Source organism: Tubulanus polymorphus, chromosome 9 (genome assembly GCF_964204645.1).
Source record: "Tubulanus polymorphus chromosome 9, tnTubPoly1.2, whole genome shotgun sequence".
NCBI classification, from domain to species: domain Eukaryota; kingdom Metazoa; phylum Nemertea; class Palaeonemertea; order Tubulaniformes; family Tubulanidae; genus Tubulanus; species Tubulanus polymorphus.
The window spans coordinates 15430845-15448232 of NC_134033.1; the positions used below are offsets into that span (position 1 = coordinate 15430845).

General features: G+C 42.0%; 1 protein-coding gene across 3 annotated transcripts; it reads right to left on the reverse strand.

Moving 5' to 3' along the window:
* Positions 1-354: 354 nt before the first annotated feature.
* Positions 355-14764, reverse strand: LOC141910965 (putative helicase senataxin). Of its 3 annotated transcripts, XM_074801864.1 has the most exons (19): positions 12898-14764; positions 11548-11690; positions 10766-10880; positions 10256-10468; positions 9519-9766; positions 8768-8920; positions 8137-8239; positions 7923-8021; positions 7526-7620; positions 7118-7198; positions 6249-6398; positions 5755-5862; positions 5160-5335; positions 4701-4787; positions 4161-4301; positions 3617-3721; positions 3141-3231; positions 2398-2554; positions 355-1659 (listed from the first exon to the last, which is right to left on the reverse strand). In XM_074801864.1, exons 1-19 carry the CDS (start codon positions 14741-14743, stop codon positions 1634-1636), a joined length of 4137 nt encoding a protein of 1378 aa, XP_074657965.1. In that variant the 5' UTR covers positions 14744-14764; the 3' UTR covers positions 355-1633. The 3 variants fall into 3 exon arrangements, 2 of the variants coding, with proteins under 2 accessions (XP_074657965.1, XP_074657966.1); XR_012619952.1 differs by lacking the exon at positions 3141-3231; XM_074801865.1 differs by lacking the exon at positions 7118-7198.
* Between the last annotated feature and the right edge of the window lie 2624 nt (positions 14765-17388).

Here is a 17388-nt window from a genome sequence, read left to right on the forward strand (position 1 = left end):
AGTGCAGTAATAGGGCACTTGATCGGAGTGAAGCAATAAGGGCACTAGATCCCAGTGCAGTAATAGGGCACTTGATCGGAGTGAAGCAATAAGGGCACTAGATCCCAGTGCAGTAATAGGGCACTTGATCAGAGTGAAGCAATAAGGGCACTAGATCCCAGTGTAGCTGTAGGGCATTTGGTCGAAGGGCAGCAATCGGGGCACTTGGTTTACGTGTGGCAATAGCTGAAATCAGGGAATTCGCCGACAAAACATTGAACTAACTCCAACCAAAAACAAAAAAAAACATATAAAAACAAAAACATTCTTTCGAAAAAAATTCATTTATTTTTTCGTTTTTATCAATAGATACCGGTAACTTTGATTCTATCAAAACATAAATGTGCTCGAGTATTAATTATGAAATAATGAAGATAAAAAATAATACATAATTGTCTTTAAGTTGAAATTCATGGAAAATTACACAATACACATATAAGAGGTAGAGTAGACTGCGTTTAATGCCAGGGAGTCTATTGCTATTGGACAATACGCATATATATAACAAATTTTCTTAATACTCAATTCGTTGTGCACAAACTAAATCATCCTCCCCCGGCAGGGATTCGAACCTGATGGCATCGAGATTGCCACGGCACGAAACCATGCCATAATCGACCGTGTGCGCAGATACATGCGCAGTTAAGGTGATGTGATTTTAAGCCAATCAGAAATCCCGTTTTATTTTATCCCGGGTTTTCCCATTTATAGTTCTTCCTTGAAATTTGCCTCAACGATTATACAACGAGCAATCTGATTGGTGCCGCCAGTTTTCGTTCGGAAAGCTGCGCATGTACCTGCGCACCCGGTCTACTGATGCAGGTGTTCGTGCCGTGGCTGAGTATAGCGATGCCATCAGGTTCGAGTCCCTGCACAGGGAGGATGAAACTAAATGCACCCCGAATACGGAATTCATGGTCCCACAAGATCGGAAGCAAGCGTACAGTCTAATGTGGACGTTTCATATTGGACAATTTCGACCATTTTGTGGCCGCGGCGATGACAGAGAAACCGCCGCGATGAATTACGGAATAACGATTACGTAGACGATAAAACCAATTTGACATAACGTTCTAAGCTCAAAAACGGTAACTGTCATATTAAGTTTGATTCGTTGTCAAGCTGATTTCAGGGAATGAAAAATTATGAAATGCAGCGAAAACTTTTTAAATACATATCAGGCAATGGGTTATACAGTGTAAGTAGATATGTCAGGGGTGGATTTAGGCCGTGTCTCCCGACATGGTCGGAGTTTGAAAGTGCCTTTTTATTTTTTATAGTAATCACCTGGGATACATAATAGATATTTTTCCTAAATATATAACCTATTAGATATATAACTTATTAGATAACATATAACACATTATATAATAGATATATCAGATATATAACCTATGTTTCTTGACTAAATGCCTCTCAGAGATGCTCAGAAAGCTCTAAAATGATAGTAAATTTTCAAAAATTTTGCTGATATGCCTTTCCGCCCTAGATTAAGAATATATGCCCTTCTTATTGGTCGACATGGTCACAACATGCCTCTGGATCCGCCCCTGTATGTCTTGAGTAAGTTGCAACTGTTGTTACTTGAATAGTTTTAATAATTCTGCGGCCCGATCGTAGCTGAAAAATAGAAATGAAAATAAACGTCAAAATTCCAGAAAAGCTTGTGTGCGTTCAACCAAACATCAATTGGTATGATATCTAAAGTATAAGAACTACAGTCAAACCCCGATATACCGCCCTCCCATTTACCACCACCCCGCCTACCGCCAGGTTTTCTCAATGTACATCTCAATACAAATACATAATAAAACACCCCCGATATACCACCATACTCTCTATACCGCCTAAATCGTTCTGCACCGATGTGGGCGCAGTATATTTCGGGGGCTTGACTGTATAACAGTGAAAGTCACGAAGTCATCATTATGTCGATGACCGATCCAAATCATGATTGACCCGTAGTAAAATGGAATTGGAAATACAAAACTTGGAAATAAAAAAATATAGATGACTTAGCAAAATTACAAAAGTTATACTTAGTAAATTGGATTGGAAATAGTATACAAATTGCGGCTAAAAGAAGAGACAACTTCAATACTGTGATGAATTATCGAAATGAAGACTAACACACTTTAGTAAATTGGATTAAAAATATGAAATAGAGATGACTTAAGTGATCTGGACCCGGTTCCACAGTTGTGAGTTAGAGTTAACTCTGAGTTAAAGTTAGTTCATTTTCAATTAGTTAACTCAGAGTTAAACCTTAACTCAGAACTGTGGAACTGGACCCTGATGATTTATTTGACTTGATTTGATTTATGTGATTGATTTACCGAGTGCGACTGTATTACCTACCAGTTTGAACCGGTTTCGTCGTCGGTTTTACGATCTGTGGTTGTTTTTTCATGATCAACGAAGCGGCCCAGTTGACTTTCATTGCAGACGGAATATCGTAAACTAGACCTCTACTCCTCGCATCGTGCACCAGATTACACCAATATTCATTAAACACCTACAAACGAAATAACTTTTTTATTTCCACAGCAAAATCTTAGATCATATATGATGTATAAGTATTGATCATGAAAATTTAAACCCGCTCAACTGTGGAACTGGATTCAGAGTCAAATTAAACCCACACAACTGTGGAACTGGATCCAGAGTCAAACTAAACCCACATAAATGTGGAACTGGATCCAGAGTCAAATCAAACCCACTCAACTGTGGAACTGGACCCAGAGTCAAACTAAACCCACATAAATGTGGAACTGGATCCAGAGTCAAATCAAACCCACTCAACTGTGGAACTGGGCACAGAGTGGAATTTATTCCACATAACTGTGGAACTGGGTTCAGAGTGGAATTAATTCCACACAACTGTAGAACTGGGTTTAGGGTGGAATTAAACCTACACAACTGTGGAAGAGGGTCCAGAATCAAATTTAACCCGCACAACAGTGGAATTGAAACTACACCATTGTGGGGAACTGTCAAATTAGATCGACACAACTGTGGAACTGGGTACAGGATTTAAGTTCCACAGTTCCTTGTTTCCCAATCCGAACTGAATGTACCCCTAATCAATACAATGGACTTACAGGATCAGTTTTTGAGAAATGACCGACGATATACAACCCATATTTACATCTAGTTAAAGCAACATTCAAACACTTTTTCATTGACAAAAACCTGAAAACAACCAAAACAAAACTGAACAAAGTCAAGAGAAATCTACCACGTCAGGTCACAAGGACAGTCCAATGCCGCATATTTAAACATGGTCCCTACAAATCAGTCATTCCTGGATATAAGGAGTTTTAAAGGAGAACATTTTTAAATTTCGAGGAAGCGTCTGCATCACTTTCATTACTTCTTTATTTAGAATAAATTACTATATTAAAAATCCAGGTCCCAACTGTATCAATTCCTATTTCTCAAAAAAATAAGAAGTTTTTGGGACATTTTGGTAAAATAAAAGGAGTTTCAGGCACTTTTAAAAGCATTTTCTGTTTTGAAGGAGTTTTGGAGGAATTGAGGAGTCGTAGGGAACCCGTTTATAATGTGTCACACGTACCCTCTACTCGGCGTTTTCGCTATCGTTTTAACGCAGCTCAAAATGGCGTACGATTTTTCATGAACGGGAAGATTATCATCGGTGCAAACATCGACGACGACATCGCTGAAAATAAACCAAAAATCGAGTTAGAAACTGATGATCCGGAACTGATGCGGACTTGGCGCGGACCTGATCCAGTTCCAGTTCCACCGACGGACAGATGGACGACGTAATAGCCCGCTGGGACTTCAGTCCCAAGTGGGCTAAAAATGGCTAAAGTTTGATTTGTTGTCCTCATTGAAGTGACCACAATAGTACAGTCAAGCCCCGATATACCGCCCACATCGGCGCAGAACGATTTTGGTGGTATAGAGAGTATGGCGATATATCGGGGCTGTTTAACTATGTATTTGTATAGAGATGTACATTGAGAAAACCTGGCGGTAGGCGGGGGTGGCTGTAGATGGGAGGGCGGTATATCGGAGGTCGACTGTAACTAACCAAAAATCTGAGTTAAGCTTTTTTCCGTGAACTTGGACCGAGAGCGTAGTTTCTGCTGTACCTGTTTTGCAGTTTCGCGTCGATGAAGCGTCTCTGAGCGGAATAAGGCGTTACGACGACGATGGACGACGGCTGAGTTTGAGCGAGAAGATTCTTAACGAGTTCGACGACGAACACGGCCTCATCTTCGTTTATAACGTCCCTGAATAAAACGACGATTAGAAATTAGAGTCGAAATTTCGAACGGATTTCGATGAGGGCCACTTTCTGCCAATTTACAAATCCCCTCAGTTTTCCCTGATTTTTCCATGTGATCACGCACAAAACTCCCTCTGAGTAAATCAGAGAAATTTATAGGTTTCAAATGTTACAATTCATTCATTTTTTAGTGAATCACGAACTAATAGAGAAACACGTGGTCAATAGCTTTATCCAAACTCCCTGAGTTTTTCAAGTTTTTTTTGGTAAAATTCCAAATTCCCTGGGATTTTGGTAATATTCATAAAATTCTATGATTTAATTCTAGATTTTTCTGATTTCCCCGAGTTTTTCCATGATTTTCAGGTGAGGTCAGATGGCAATCGATCCAGTTTCCACTTACCCGAGATGATGTTTCTGAGACGAGTAAGGCAGGTTGTATATTAGATAGGGTTGCATCATTTGCCTGTCGTGCCACGGAATCAATCGCCTGTGAATAAGAATTCATTCGTTTTAACCCTTTCAGTGCGTCTACACCGCAGTGCGGTGTACAAATCAGTGATGGATTTTGCTAGTACACCGCACTGTGGTGTATTGATGTCATTAGTAATTACTAATTATCTCTCTTGAAAAATGGCAGCACGTGTCAAACATAGTGAATTACTAGTAACTAACGATACACTGCACCGCGGTGTAGACGCATTATAGCGGTATTCCCGTTATTCAACACACTAGGGTGGAATTCTTTTAAATTATCTAATCATCTCCAGCACTATAGGGTATTGATAAGTCAGCACTGAAAGGGTTAAAGATTAGGGTTAACATTTTTCAAAAATTATTCAAACTTAGCGAGTAGACACACCTTGATGTCAACATCTGCGATTGGTAGAAATATCGATTCAGATATCTGGTTAACTCGACGTTCATTCGGTACTGCTCCGTTAGTTTCATTATCGGTCCCGATGATCGACGCGTTGGCGTGAAAATACTGACCAATCGTTCAAATAACGACTGGTCAAATATTTTATTTCTGGCATCCTGTTTAAAATGAGAAGAGACACGTTAGCATCACAGTAGTCCGATAACCACCACTCACACGTGGTGAACGGGTTATAGGATAAAAGCCCACTATGTACGATTAAAAGAATTTAAAATCGAGAATCTATTTCTAAAATGTAAAAAACACGACGTTTCGATCTCACACTAGAGATCATCGTCAGGTGTGAGATATTGACTAAAAACTGGGGTATATATATATATAGAGGAGAACAGGTTAATCGAGTAAAATAGTGAGTGAGTAAATAATTAGTGTTAGCATCATACAGTATCAATCTGCAGCCTAGAACCTACAGCCATTCGGCAGCCTAGAACCTACAGCCACTCTGTAGCCTAGAACATGCACAAACTCAAGACAATCTGCTGCCGGGATCAATCTACAAGGTTTAATGTAAATTCACCTCAAATATTATTTTAGGAGACCCTGAGAACACATCACCAAACATGACTAGTTTCGACACTCCGAACTGAACTGGAAGAAGAGTCTGTAACTCCGTCAAATTGCACGCCTTTAAAATACAAAACGAAACAAGCATCAAAACCCATGCGAGGTCAATGTCAGGTGTATGTGAAGTGTATGTGAGAGGTATGTCAGGTGTATGTTCGGTGTATGTTTGTTGTATGTCTGTTGTTATTGAAGTGTATGTTTTATTTGAGGTGTATGTCTGGTGGATTTGTGGTGTATGTCCGGTCTATGTGAGGTGTCTGGTGTGCGTGAGGTGCATGTCTGTTGTCTCAAAGGAATAGGTCTGGTGTACGAGACGTGTATGTTTGGTATATACGAGGTGTATGTCTGTTGCATGTGAGGTGTATGGTAATGTATATGTGAGATGTATGTCAAGTGTATGTTGAGTGTATGTCTGGTGTACGTGAGGTGTACGTGAGATGCACTCACCTGATCAATAATCGCGCAGTCGAAATTCAAATCTGGTTCGTTTTCTAACAATCGTCGCAGTTTGAACACAGAATCGCCCGTTAACGATACGCAAATAACGTGACTCATTTCTATGATTTTAATTCTATGCGAATTCAACGTTTCTTCACTCTACAAAACAATACACGTTCAAATACTCCGATCAGTTAGCGATCGATGATGTCATAGGGGGAACTCAAGGTCAAAGGCGTCCCCAGGAATTTTCATGGGAGGTTCGAATAAGCATCTATTCAGTATCCATGCACAATGTCTGATGGGCCTCCCCCCAAAAAATTTTTTGAAAATTGGAAGCTTTAGACGTTTTCCAGGCTCTAAATGAATCATTTAGAGATAAAAGACTAGTCAAGAAAAATCTTAACCATTGATAACATAGAAATTTGAGAAGTCAGCTATCTCGAAAAGGGGATGCGTCTGCTACCCTCGCACCCCCCCCCCTTGGGGACGCCTACAATGGAGGTAGTCATCTTTGTGAAAGGGCGAATAAAATAAATCACTCAGCGATTTAATGCGATCATAAGGGGAATATAACAGGTATGAAGGTCTTTACATAGACTAAGTATGGTAGGCAATGTGATGATGTCATAAGAGGATCTTAAGGGAGCAGCCATATTTTCTAGAAGAGTCAATAAGTCTAAATTACGGAAAACTGTTGAAAGTTCTGCAGAACGAACTACTACACAATTGGATGATGTCAAAGGGAGATTTAAGGAGGTGACCATCATGATGTGACTGACAAACACATGATGTCATAGGGGGATTTACGGAGACAGCCATCTCTTTTGTAGAATGTTCAACAAACACATTTCGATCAGTCTGGTCTCTCTACGTACTGGAGGGTCTGTTTTGAAAGTTTTTTCGATGAGCGCCTTTTCTTTCTTTTTCGCATTGATTTCTCTTTCAATGTCGGACGCCTAAATTTACAAATTTCAATACGAAAAATTAGTTTCGAGTCTCCAAATAAATTCCGTCAAAAAAATGTAATACTTTAACCCTTTCAGCCGTAATATACCCGTAATTCAACACCCTGGAGTGGAATTTTCCAGAATGTACAAATTATCTCCAGCACTTCAGGGTATCAATTGTTAGCACGGAAAGGATTAATCATAAATCTAAGAGAATATTTTCCGAAAATGAATGTCAGATATTTTTTTTACCAAGCGATGGTGATTTTTGCTCATCAAGTCGTGGTACACAGTCGACAGTGCAGTGATCTTAATGTCAAGTGCATTTACACTTACTATGCTGCTGCTGCTGCTGCTGCTACTGCTGCACTTTACACTGCTGCTGCTGCTGCTGCTGTTGGCGTTGTTCTCCGATACAACTAGATTGTAATCTGTAAATAAATCAAAAAGTTGAAATAATCTGCTGATTTTGTTTAATGTCTGGTGTTTGTAGTTCATTTTCAATAAGAAATGTCTCAGGTGAAGTACTGAACACATGTGAAGTGTGGACGATCAGTTTTTGAAAGTGTGCTGATTAAATGGCTGATATCTGGGGTTTGTAGTTCATTTTCAATTAAAAATGTCTCAGGTGAAGTACTGAACACATGTGAAGTGTGAAAGATCAATGTGTGCTAATAAAATGTCTAATGTTTGGTGTTTGTAGTTCATTTTCAAGAGATATACATGTACAAACCTTTCATGGCTAACTCATCCAGATAAACAACATTCACCCGGCTATTGGCGCTACATCTGCCTACCCTGACTACCTTTAACAGCGCCGACTCGGACATCCCTAAGAAACCAAGACGCACAAGTTGAACATAACAATAGTCTCTTTACTGGTCCTAAAACGGCGGGTCGCGTATCTTCCCAAAGTTAGCAACATTTTCAAATAGTTTTCTACTTACGTTTTTTTACTTGTTTGTTGCGTTCGGCTAGAAGTAACGAAGTCATGTAATCGGCGCTCTCCTCACACGCGCTGCACAGTAAAATCCTAGCGTTGTTTTTTTTCTATATTATAAGAAAGGGTCAAGTCATTTGATAATGTGATAAAAGATCTTTTGTAAATAGGTCATCACCTTTCCGGACCCAGTAGATTCCTAACTCTAGATCGATTCGAATTTTTGTTCAAAGTTAAGGCGATATAATATGAGTTATAGACAATGGAATCTAATTCACATTCTGGAGTTGCAACGGTTATAAATTTCAGGATTCTCGCGTTCAAGTTTAACCCTTTCAGTGTCGACTAATCAATACCCGTATAGTGCTGGAGATAATTTTAAAATTTTGAAAAAATCCACCCCTTGTGTGTTGAATAACGGGAATACCACTAAAGTGCGTCTACACTGCGGTGTATCGTTAGTAACTAATATTTCACTATGTTTGACAGGTGCTACCATCTTTCAATAGAGATAAACTAATTACTAATTACATCAATACAGCGCAGTGCAGTGTAATAGCAAAATCCATCACCGATTCATACACCGCACTGCGGTGTAGACGCATTGAAAGGGTTAAGAGAAGTATATCCCATTTTACCTGTACGATCTGTTTGGCTAAACCGACAGCGCAGCGAGTTTTACCGGTTCCCGGAAAGCCCTGCACTAGAACGCACTTGGGTCGACTCTCGTCGTTTAATACGCCGTGCAACGACACCTGAATCGCAACCATTTGTGATTTATTAAACCACGACTGAAACGTAAAAGAGACATCTTTCAATTTGAAATTGAAAGCCAATTGTTTCAATTTACCTAATTTCGAGGGACAGTTCTGCGAAGGTCGGATAATTGAAACAGTGAAACAGTGAAAATCAAAACTGCATAAATCTCAGAACGAAATTCAATTTAAATAGACTGTTTAATGATATAAGCAGTGAATCAGCATTGATAAATTTGCGGAAGTATGTTAAATCAGGGTTTGAATATTGTACGTGATTTGATGTTTGAAAGATTAGAAAATTACACCAAAATTAAGCTTCAATTTTCTGTATTTTTTGGGGGGATCGAAAGCTTTGCAACTTCGGCAGCTATTACAATGCCATACACTTAACAATGAATGCAGTCCCTCTAAAATTCCAGCACATGAAGATCACTGATATTGGCAATGATGGCAGAACTGGAACTATGAGAATTGGAATTTGTAATCGGCAGTGAGCGCATTAGCCGCTGGGATATGATTAAGTCAAAACTAATCGATGAAACTGAATAATAAATTTGGGCAAAGTGATTTGCCTCGAAAACTGGAGCTTGTTGGAAAGGGCATTGCTAACAAAGGTAAACCCAAAACTCACCAGTAAACTGTAATTATTAAACGCTGCAGTTTCTAGGAACGTATCAACAAACAGACGACTTTTCAGCAACGCGGGAGCGAGGCTCGAACGCTCCATCGATCGTAGAGCCTCGATCTGAGATAGACCGTTGCAGATGTCGACGACCGGATTCAGTTTCAGACGTACGTTTAACGGGTACGGATAGTCGCGCCACGAGCGGATCTTCACGTCGAAACTGATGAATAGCAATTCGCAGTCGGCAACCAGCGCTGTAAATAATCACAATACGCGAGATTTGGTTTTACTGACTGGTATTACCTTTAACCCGGGGGGGGCTAACTTAATTCATTTTCAATTTAGTTAGCCCCATGGGCCAGTTGCACAGTCGTGGCTTAAGTCCAAAAATGATCTTAAATCTAAAGACTGGTCTTAAGTTGTTAGATTGGCTATAGAACGAAGTTGGTCTTAGACTGGTCTTAAGTCTAAGCCTTGACTATGCAACCTGCCCCAGGGTTAAAGGTAATTCCGGCCTATAAAACCGGTGCCTGGATTCAGGACAGATTGGAGGGTTCAACAAAATTTCTTATCTTAATTTATCCCTTTGCCCCTGAACAAAAACCTTTCTGAAATTTTTTAGAAAACTGGACCGTAGTTTAACAGAAAGTGCCCTCGAAGGATATTTTTGTAGACATGAAGCGTCATTGCTTTTCGAGGATCCCATGAGGATCGCCAACCAGTGAGGTAGAGAGGAATCTTACCATCAGCCTCATCCCGACACAGCCAGGGCAGTCTGCCGACATTCGCGTGTGTTAATGCCTCCGTTTTCATAGATTCCACGAATACAAAAGTCAACCGTTTCTGCTGCTGTTTCTGCTGCTGTTTCTGCTGCTGTTTCTGGTTTGATGTTGATTCTAAACGTGTCGTCCCGATGTCACCGACAGATAACGCATCACGACCACTCTTACTGTAACCTAAATTACACAGTTACCCCCTCTGAACCTCAGCCCCAGTCCAGGGGCCGGTTGCATAGTCATGACTTACACTTAAGACCAACTTAGCCAATCTAACAAGTTAAGACCAGTCTTAAGATTTAAGACGATTTTTTGACTTAAGTCATAACTGTGCAACTGGCTCCAGGAGCTGGTTGCATATTCATGGCTTCGACTTAGAGCAGTAGCAAACACTAAACACTCCAGACCAGTCTTAAAACCACATAACTTTTGTACTTAAATCTTGACTATAGAACCGGCCACAGAACCGGTACGTACCGTAACATCTGTAAGTCATCAATCTTCCTCTGGTAGTTTTATGGATCTCGCGCGACAGACAAAAATGAATCGTTTCACGGCATTGATTACGTTGTTTTTTCCATGATGAATAAATCTACAAAACAATGACAAAAATCTACAATAAATGTGCTATACAACTATATACTCACCCTCTCCCTCTCCTGGCTCTCCCTCTACCTCTCCTGGCTATCCCTCTCCCATTCCTTTTCCCTCTCTCCCTCTCCTGGCTCTCTCTCTCCCTCTCCTAGCTCTCCCTCTCCCTCTCCCTCTCCTGGCTCTCCCTCTACCTCTCCTAGCTCTCCCTCTCCCTCTCCCTCTCCTGGCTCTCCCTCTACCTCTCCTAGCTCTCCCTCTCCTGGCTCTCCCTCTCCCTCTCCTGGCTCTCCCTCTCCTAGCTCTCCCTCTCCCTCTCCCTCTCCCTCTCCTGGCTCTCCCTCTCCTAGCTCTCCCTCACCCTCTTCCACTCCCTCTCTCCCACTCCCTATCTCCCTCTCCTGGCTCTCCCGCCCCCTCTCCTGGCTCTCCCACTCCCTCTCCCTCTCCTGTAACTCCCTCTCCCTCTCCTAGCTCTCCCTCTCTCTCTCCCACTCCCTATCTCCCTCTCCTGGCTCTCCCGCCCCCTCTCCTGGCTCTCCCACTCCCTCTCCCTCTCCTGGCTCTCCCTCTCCTAGCTCTCCCTCTCCTTCTCCCTTTCCCTCTCTCTATCCCAGCTCTCCCTCTCCCTCTCCTCTCTAATGAATGACTGTATCAGTGATACTCACTGTTTCCCACACGTTTAATTCAACTACTTTGAACATAATGCCGACGTATTCGTCCAGATTATCGTATTCCTTCAGTATCGGTAGACAATTCGCGTTGTAAACATCGGGCGGAGGCACGTCGCAGCCCTTCTTCATATATCCATCTAAATACATTACACAAAACATAGGCAACAATACTAGAAGATAACATACGGACGTTATTGGTTGTATAATAGGCCTAATATATCGTTTTTCAGCAAAAAGCTATAAGAGATTTCAAAAACGAAGCACACAATCTCTCTGTTCTAAACCGTTGCACAATAGTGACTTCGTTCTAGACCAAATAATGACTTTGCACAATCATCATTTGGTTCTAAAAACTGATGAAAAATTAGAGATTCGCTTTTAAACTGGTGCAAGTGATGATTATAACTAGGTTACTAAGTTTCTGAAGAGAGGCAAAATCATGATTTGGTTCTAAAGAGACAGTGAACACCAAGTAAACACCTTCAGTGAACACTTCATACAACGAACACCATGTGAACACCTTCATTTAGTGAACACCATGTGAACACATTCATTTAGTGAACACCAAGGGGCCCAAAGCATTCCAAACTTTACCGAATTTTAACATTCTAATTTTAAGAATTGCGTACATACGGGTTGGAGTTCCCTCCCCACATCATGATGGGTGCGTTGAATGGTGCCTGAAATTAACTAGTAAAGATTAAGAAAGTGACCGAGGACAGCCCTGTATGGACACCACTACCACACACAAACCCAGAAACAGGGAAATAGACACACGAACACACACATGGATGAAATACAGCGGAAATCCAACACCTATCAACACACTGAAATCTACATACCACAACGATCCTTAAATTCAAAACAAACATCTTCAAATTAATCTTAGCAAAGCAAAGTCTTTATATCTTTACAGAGAAAATGGTTAATTCATCTAATCAGGTCAGTCGCTGGTTGGGGGAGGCATTTAAACTGATTGTATTACTTGAACGTGGCAGGATCTTGCGAAACCATTAGGTTTGAATCCGTACAGAGGGAGGATTGTTTGAATCCCTGCAGATGGAGGATTGTTTGATTCCCTACAGAGGGATGATTGTTTGAATCCCTACAGAGGGAAGATTGTTTGAATTCATAGATAGGGAGGATTGTTTGAATCCCTACGAAGGGAAGATTATTTGAATCCCTATAGAGGATTGTTTGAATCCGTAGAGATGGAGGATGATTTGAATCCCTACAGAGAGAGGATTGTAGCCCAACATCTGATTTTAGAGATAACAGTTATAGGCTACCGTGGACTGAGAAAGAACTGTGGAATAAGATACAGATTGATTTAGAAAGTCTTACGTTGTTCGGCGAGCCATTCCGGTCTCCAGAGTAGAACTTTCTCCAATAAACTCGTCTGATTGATCGGAGTCGAGAGAACGACCGACGGACGACTCCCATTCTGTTCGTTCCGTTGACTGTCGGAGTCGATGTGAGTCTCGATATACCGCGGCCGAGGCAATTCTGAATCCAAAAATCTAACGCGCTTTTTAACGGGCGCACGCGCGCGATCGTCGTCGTCGCCGACAGACACCGCTTGATTCCGATCAATGTCGACTGAATCCATTTGATTCCGATCAATGTCGACTGAATCCATTTGATTCCGATCAATGTCGACTGAATCCATTTGATTCCGATCAATGTCGACTGAATCTATTTGATTCCGATCAATGTCGACTGAATCCATTTGATTCCGATCAATGTCGACTGAATCCATTTGATTCCGATCGATGTCGACTGAATCTGTTTGATTCCGATCAGGTTCAGATTTCGACTTCACGTCTGTTCGGTTGTTCATATCAATCACTGATAATTCGTTATCGTTAATGATATTTGGAGCAGACGGATTTTCGGTCGCTTTCGACTGACCCTCATCCGCGCGTGACGGTAACCGATGATCGTCTAACGATTGTTGCCTCGGAGACGGCAGTCTATCCAAATCCACGCAACGTAACAGCGATGATTTCAACTTCAATTTCATAGCTGATGAAACGATTTTGTTCGAATGATCGCGATCAGCGTTTCTCGGTTTCTCGATCGGTTTCTCCCGCCGCCCGTCATCGTCGTCGCGACATTTACCCGCATTCTCACAACGCGTCGACCGTTTCAACATTTTCTCGTTATTTTTGTCGTCGCGTCCTTTCATCGACAGTTTCGCAGAGTCTTTCGCGGCGCCGGCGACGACGCTGCGTCCGGTGCCGAGAATCTTTCGTAGCTGATCCGATTGCGTTGAACATTTGGCTAAATTCGAATCGATATCCGCACAGATTTTCGAGGCGTCTCTCGTTAAATGAGTCCGGTGTCGATCGAACGTACGTCGCGAAGTCGTAGCCAACCCCGTCCACGACCTCCTCGTTTTAGCGGACATTTTATGGCGCCTTTTTTTAACTTTTCTCGAATCTCGAGATTCATCGGGTGCCCGGGTTTTACCCGGTGGTTCATGTACGTCAGCTTCATTCAACGGATCAGGTGCATCATCATGATAATCAGGTGAACTTAACACAGCAGGTGCATCAGCTTTGTCTAACAAAATTGATTCAAACGAATCTGTCTTCAAATCCGGTTCATCGGCTACGTCTAAAAGGGCAGATTCATCTGCCGTATCAAGTTCCTCTAGATCCTCGACCAAATCAGGTGCATCAGCTACATCTAACAGTTCCTCTGCCATGTCAGGTGCATCAGCTACATCTAACAGTTCTTCAGCATCTTCTACGAACTCAGGAGCATCAGCTATATCTAACTGTTCCTCTGCATGATCCCCCAAATCGGGTAGATCATCTACGTCGAGATCAACAGATGCGAAAGACGCCGGTTGAGTTTGACTCCGAGCAGCAACAGCAGCAGCAGCAGGTGCGCAGCCACTGCGCGAGTGAAGTCTACGCATTAGTCGATCGTTTTGTTCGAAAACTACAGCGAGCGTCGAATCGAAACATTTGCCGATTTTCTCAGCGCGAGATAAAACCGAACCGTCGCTGTAGCTGTCTGACTGCTGGAACCACGTCGGATCACCGTTTAGCAGGTACCGCCGATCGGTACGACCCGCGTCATTCGAATTCCGTTTCGCATTTTGAACGTCGGAGTTTTTCGACGAACTACGACATTCATCGGCAAAAACGTTTTGCTCCGGTTCGAGCAGAAAAGGATCCATTTTCGATTTCTTATTCCGAACAACGCTACACGCATTCGGCAAATTACGTTTATTATTATTATTATAATTTTTATTATTATTATTATTACTATTATTAAGGCCAGAATCGTCGTTTTGTTGCGGTTCCGTTTTGACGTCCGGGAATGATTCGATGATGGCGTCCAATCGCGACGTGTTCGACCTCGTCGGTACGGTCGTCGCGACGATGTGGATAATAGGGGGCGCTGCCGGCGGCGTATTTTCTACATTTACGCCGTTATCACTGTTCTCCGCGCTCGAATTACTGAGATCCAGTAAATCGTTCTCATCCGGAAACCATTTTCCTGAATTGTCCGTCCCGTTTTCCCCTTGTCCCGCATTTGATGAATCCGAATTCTTTATGAGAACATTCCTAAAAATTGCCGCCATATCATCCGTGACCCGTATTTTCAGGTTACCCGTCGCCGCGTTAACCCTTTCCGCGTTGTTCGCGTTATTTGGCGGAGGTTTTTTCGCGTTCAACTCCTCGCGTTCGTTCTTAGCGCTGTTGCCACGCAACGCGATCCGATCGATCGTCGCGCCGAGGTCGTCGACGTGGAAACGGAAATCTCGCGCGAGATCGTGAAGCGATATCGATTTTCTCGCCGGCGGACGCGAGTTCGTCCGGCACGAATCGTCGATATCCTGCCAGAGTTCGTAAGCGCTACGTTCGTTACCGGACTGTCTACGTTCAGGAGCGGCAGACACATTCGATACCATCCGTCTGCTAACGGTCTCCTCATTTTCCTCCTCCTCCTCGTCGGATGAAGAAATTAAAACCACGTCATCATCGTCATCGTCTTGAGAATATTTCGGTTCAATTTTGATATCGTCATCGTCAGAACTCGGTTCCGGATGCGGGCCAGGACTCGGCGGGTCCGGATGCGGGCCAGGACTCGGCGGTTCCGGAATCTCGTCGTCATCGCTGGGAACTTGGATAACTTCGGCCTAGAGTTAAATAAATCAATAAATTAATATCGAAATAAATTGCGATCCCAGTTTACTGTAATTGGTCAGGATTTTTTGTCATCACTCACTTCGATGGTTAAATCGATAATTCCAGTATAACGCGTCGGCTTATTACATCTCCTTTTCAATCTATTTCCAGCAACATCCGTCTCCTTCTTCCCAGTGATGACCTTCACCTCATCATCGTCATCATCATCGTCAATGCATAAAGGATCCATATCAGCGGTGTGCGCCGTCAACAAGTGTGTGCCATTATATCGGCGTGCGCCGTCTGAAAAAGTTTGAAGAAATATCATGATTATAGGCTTTTAAACCCCATCAGCAGCCAAAATTAGATACCACTAAAATAGCAGTCCAGTTACTGACTAAACTACCCCTACAGTCCAGTGGCGTCGGAACCGCAGCGACTGCAGCCGCGGCAACAATTTACTGAATGACGTTTATTTTTCTCGTTGAAACCACGTTTTCGAAGAAATTAAGTTAATTCGCTGCAGCAATATTAAGAACCTTCAGAATCGGAATTTGGCCGCAGCAATCAAAAATTGCTTCGAATACGCCTGCAGTCCAGTTATAGTCAGAACTGTCCATTTAAATATTTTTTTTTTTGGGGGGGGGGGAGAAATACAAAAAAAGACAGGTACGAAAAAGGGCAGGTCTAGTTAGGGGGGCATAGAACAACACTTATATTTGCAAGGGCCATTTGTAGTGCACTTCTCCAAAATATCTGGGGGGCACCTAATTTAGTAGAAAGTTCTACGTGCCGAAAAAAGGACTCGATCGCTCTAGTTAGTTACCTAATCGTTGGTGGTAAGCTTTTTATAATCGGATGGGCTTATACCAACGTTAGCCTGGTTAGGGATGACAAGGACCAAAACACGGTTGAAAAAAGTAACACTTCAAAAATATACTTTCTATCCACTTCAGTCCACAATTAATGGCTTAATTCACAAACTAACACAGGTACCTTTCGAAATAATCCAATTCTATGTATGTTTCGAGTGATTAATCAACATTATTTTGAGAAATTAATTAATTTCCTTACAAATTTCGCCATTGGCCGCCATTTCTCTGTATTGCACATGTGGCATGATAAGACAAGGGGACCTACAAGGATTTAGATAAAACTTTCAAGACGAAACGACAATTTTTATTTTTGATGGTTTTCCAACCTATATTTCAAATCTTCGTGTTTTCCATTATAAATAATGAATTAATAAATTCTGGTAAAAGAAAAATGTGAATAAGGGTTGATTTCTTAATATTTTTCAATTTCGTCGTTTCGCTTCGTTAGTTTGTGCTGTTGTCCTGGCCTCAGTCCACAGGTGCCAGCACCTCCAGTAATTTTTAAAATGGCAGCTGTTGACTCTACGGAAATTTACTCTCACTTTACGGCCGATTTGCACATGGATTTAGATCGTCAGGTGAGCTGTTATAGGTATCAGACAAACTACGAATCTGTTGTGTGTCGATTACAACAAAAATTTAACGGATATCTTAAGAGACAATGAAATGCCAGGCAAATTACTCGTCAGTCAAATTGGCTGACGAAGATTTCATACAAAAATGACCTTCCCATTCCTGACTGTGGTTTGTGAAAATATCCGATCGTGAAACTAAACCACAGACAGGTTACTGACTACGATCGCTCCTGGTCCAAG

Coding starts and splice junctions, on each gene's coding strand:
- LOC141910965 (XM_074801864.1), bottom strand. CDS start 14,743: ATGGATCCTTTTCTGCTCGAACCGGAGCAAAACGTTTTTGCCGATGAA. Junction 10,881..11,547: donor AATTAAACGTGTGGGAAACA/GTGAGTATCACT, acceptor ATTGTTTTGTAG/ATTTATTCATCATGGAAAAA. Junction 1,660..2,397: donor GACGAAACCGGTTCAAACTG/GTAGGTAATACA, acceptor TCTATTTTTCAG/CTACGATCGGGCCGCAGAAT.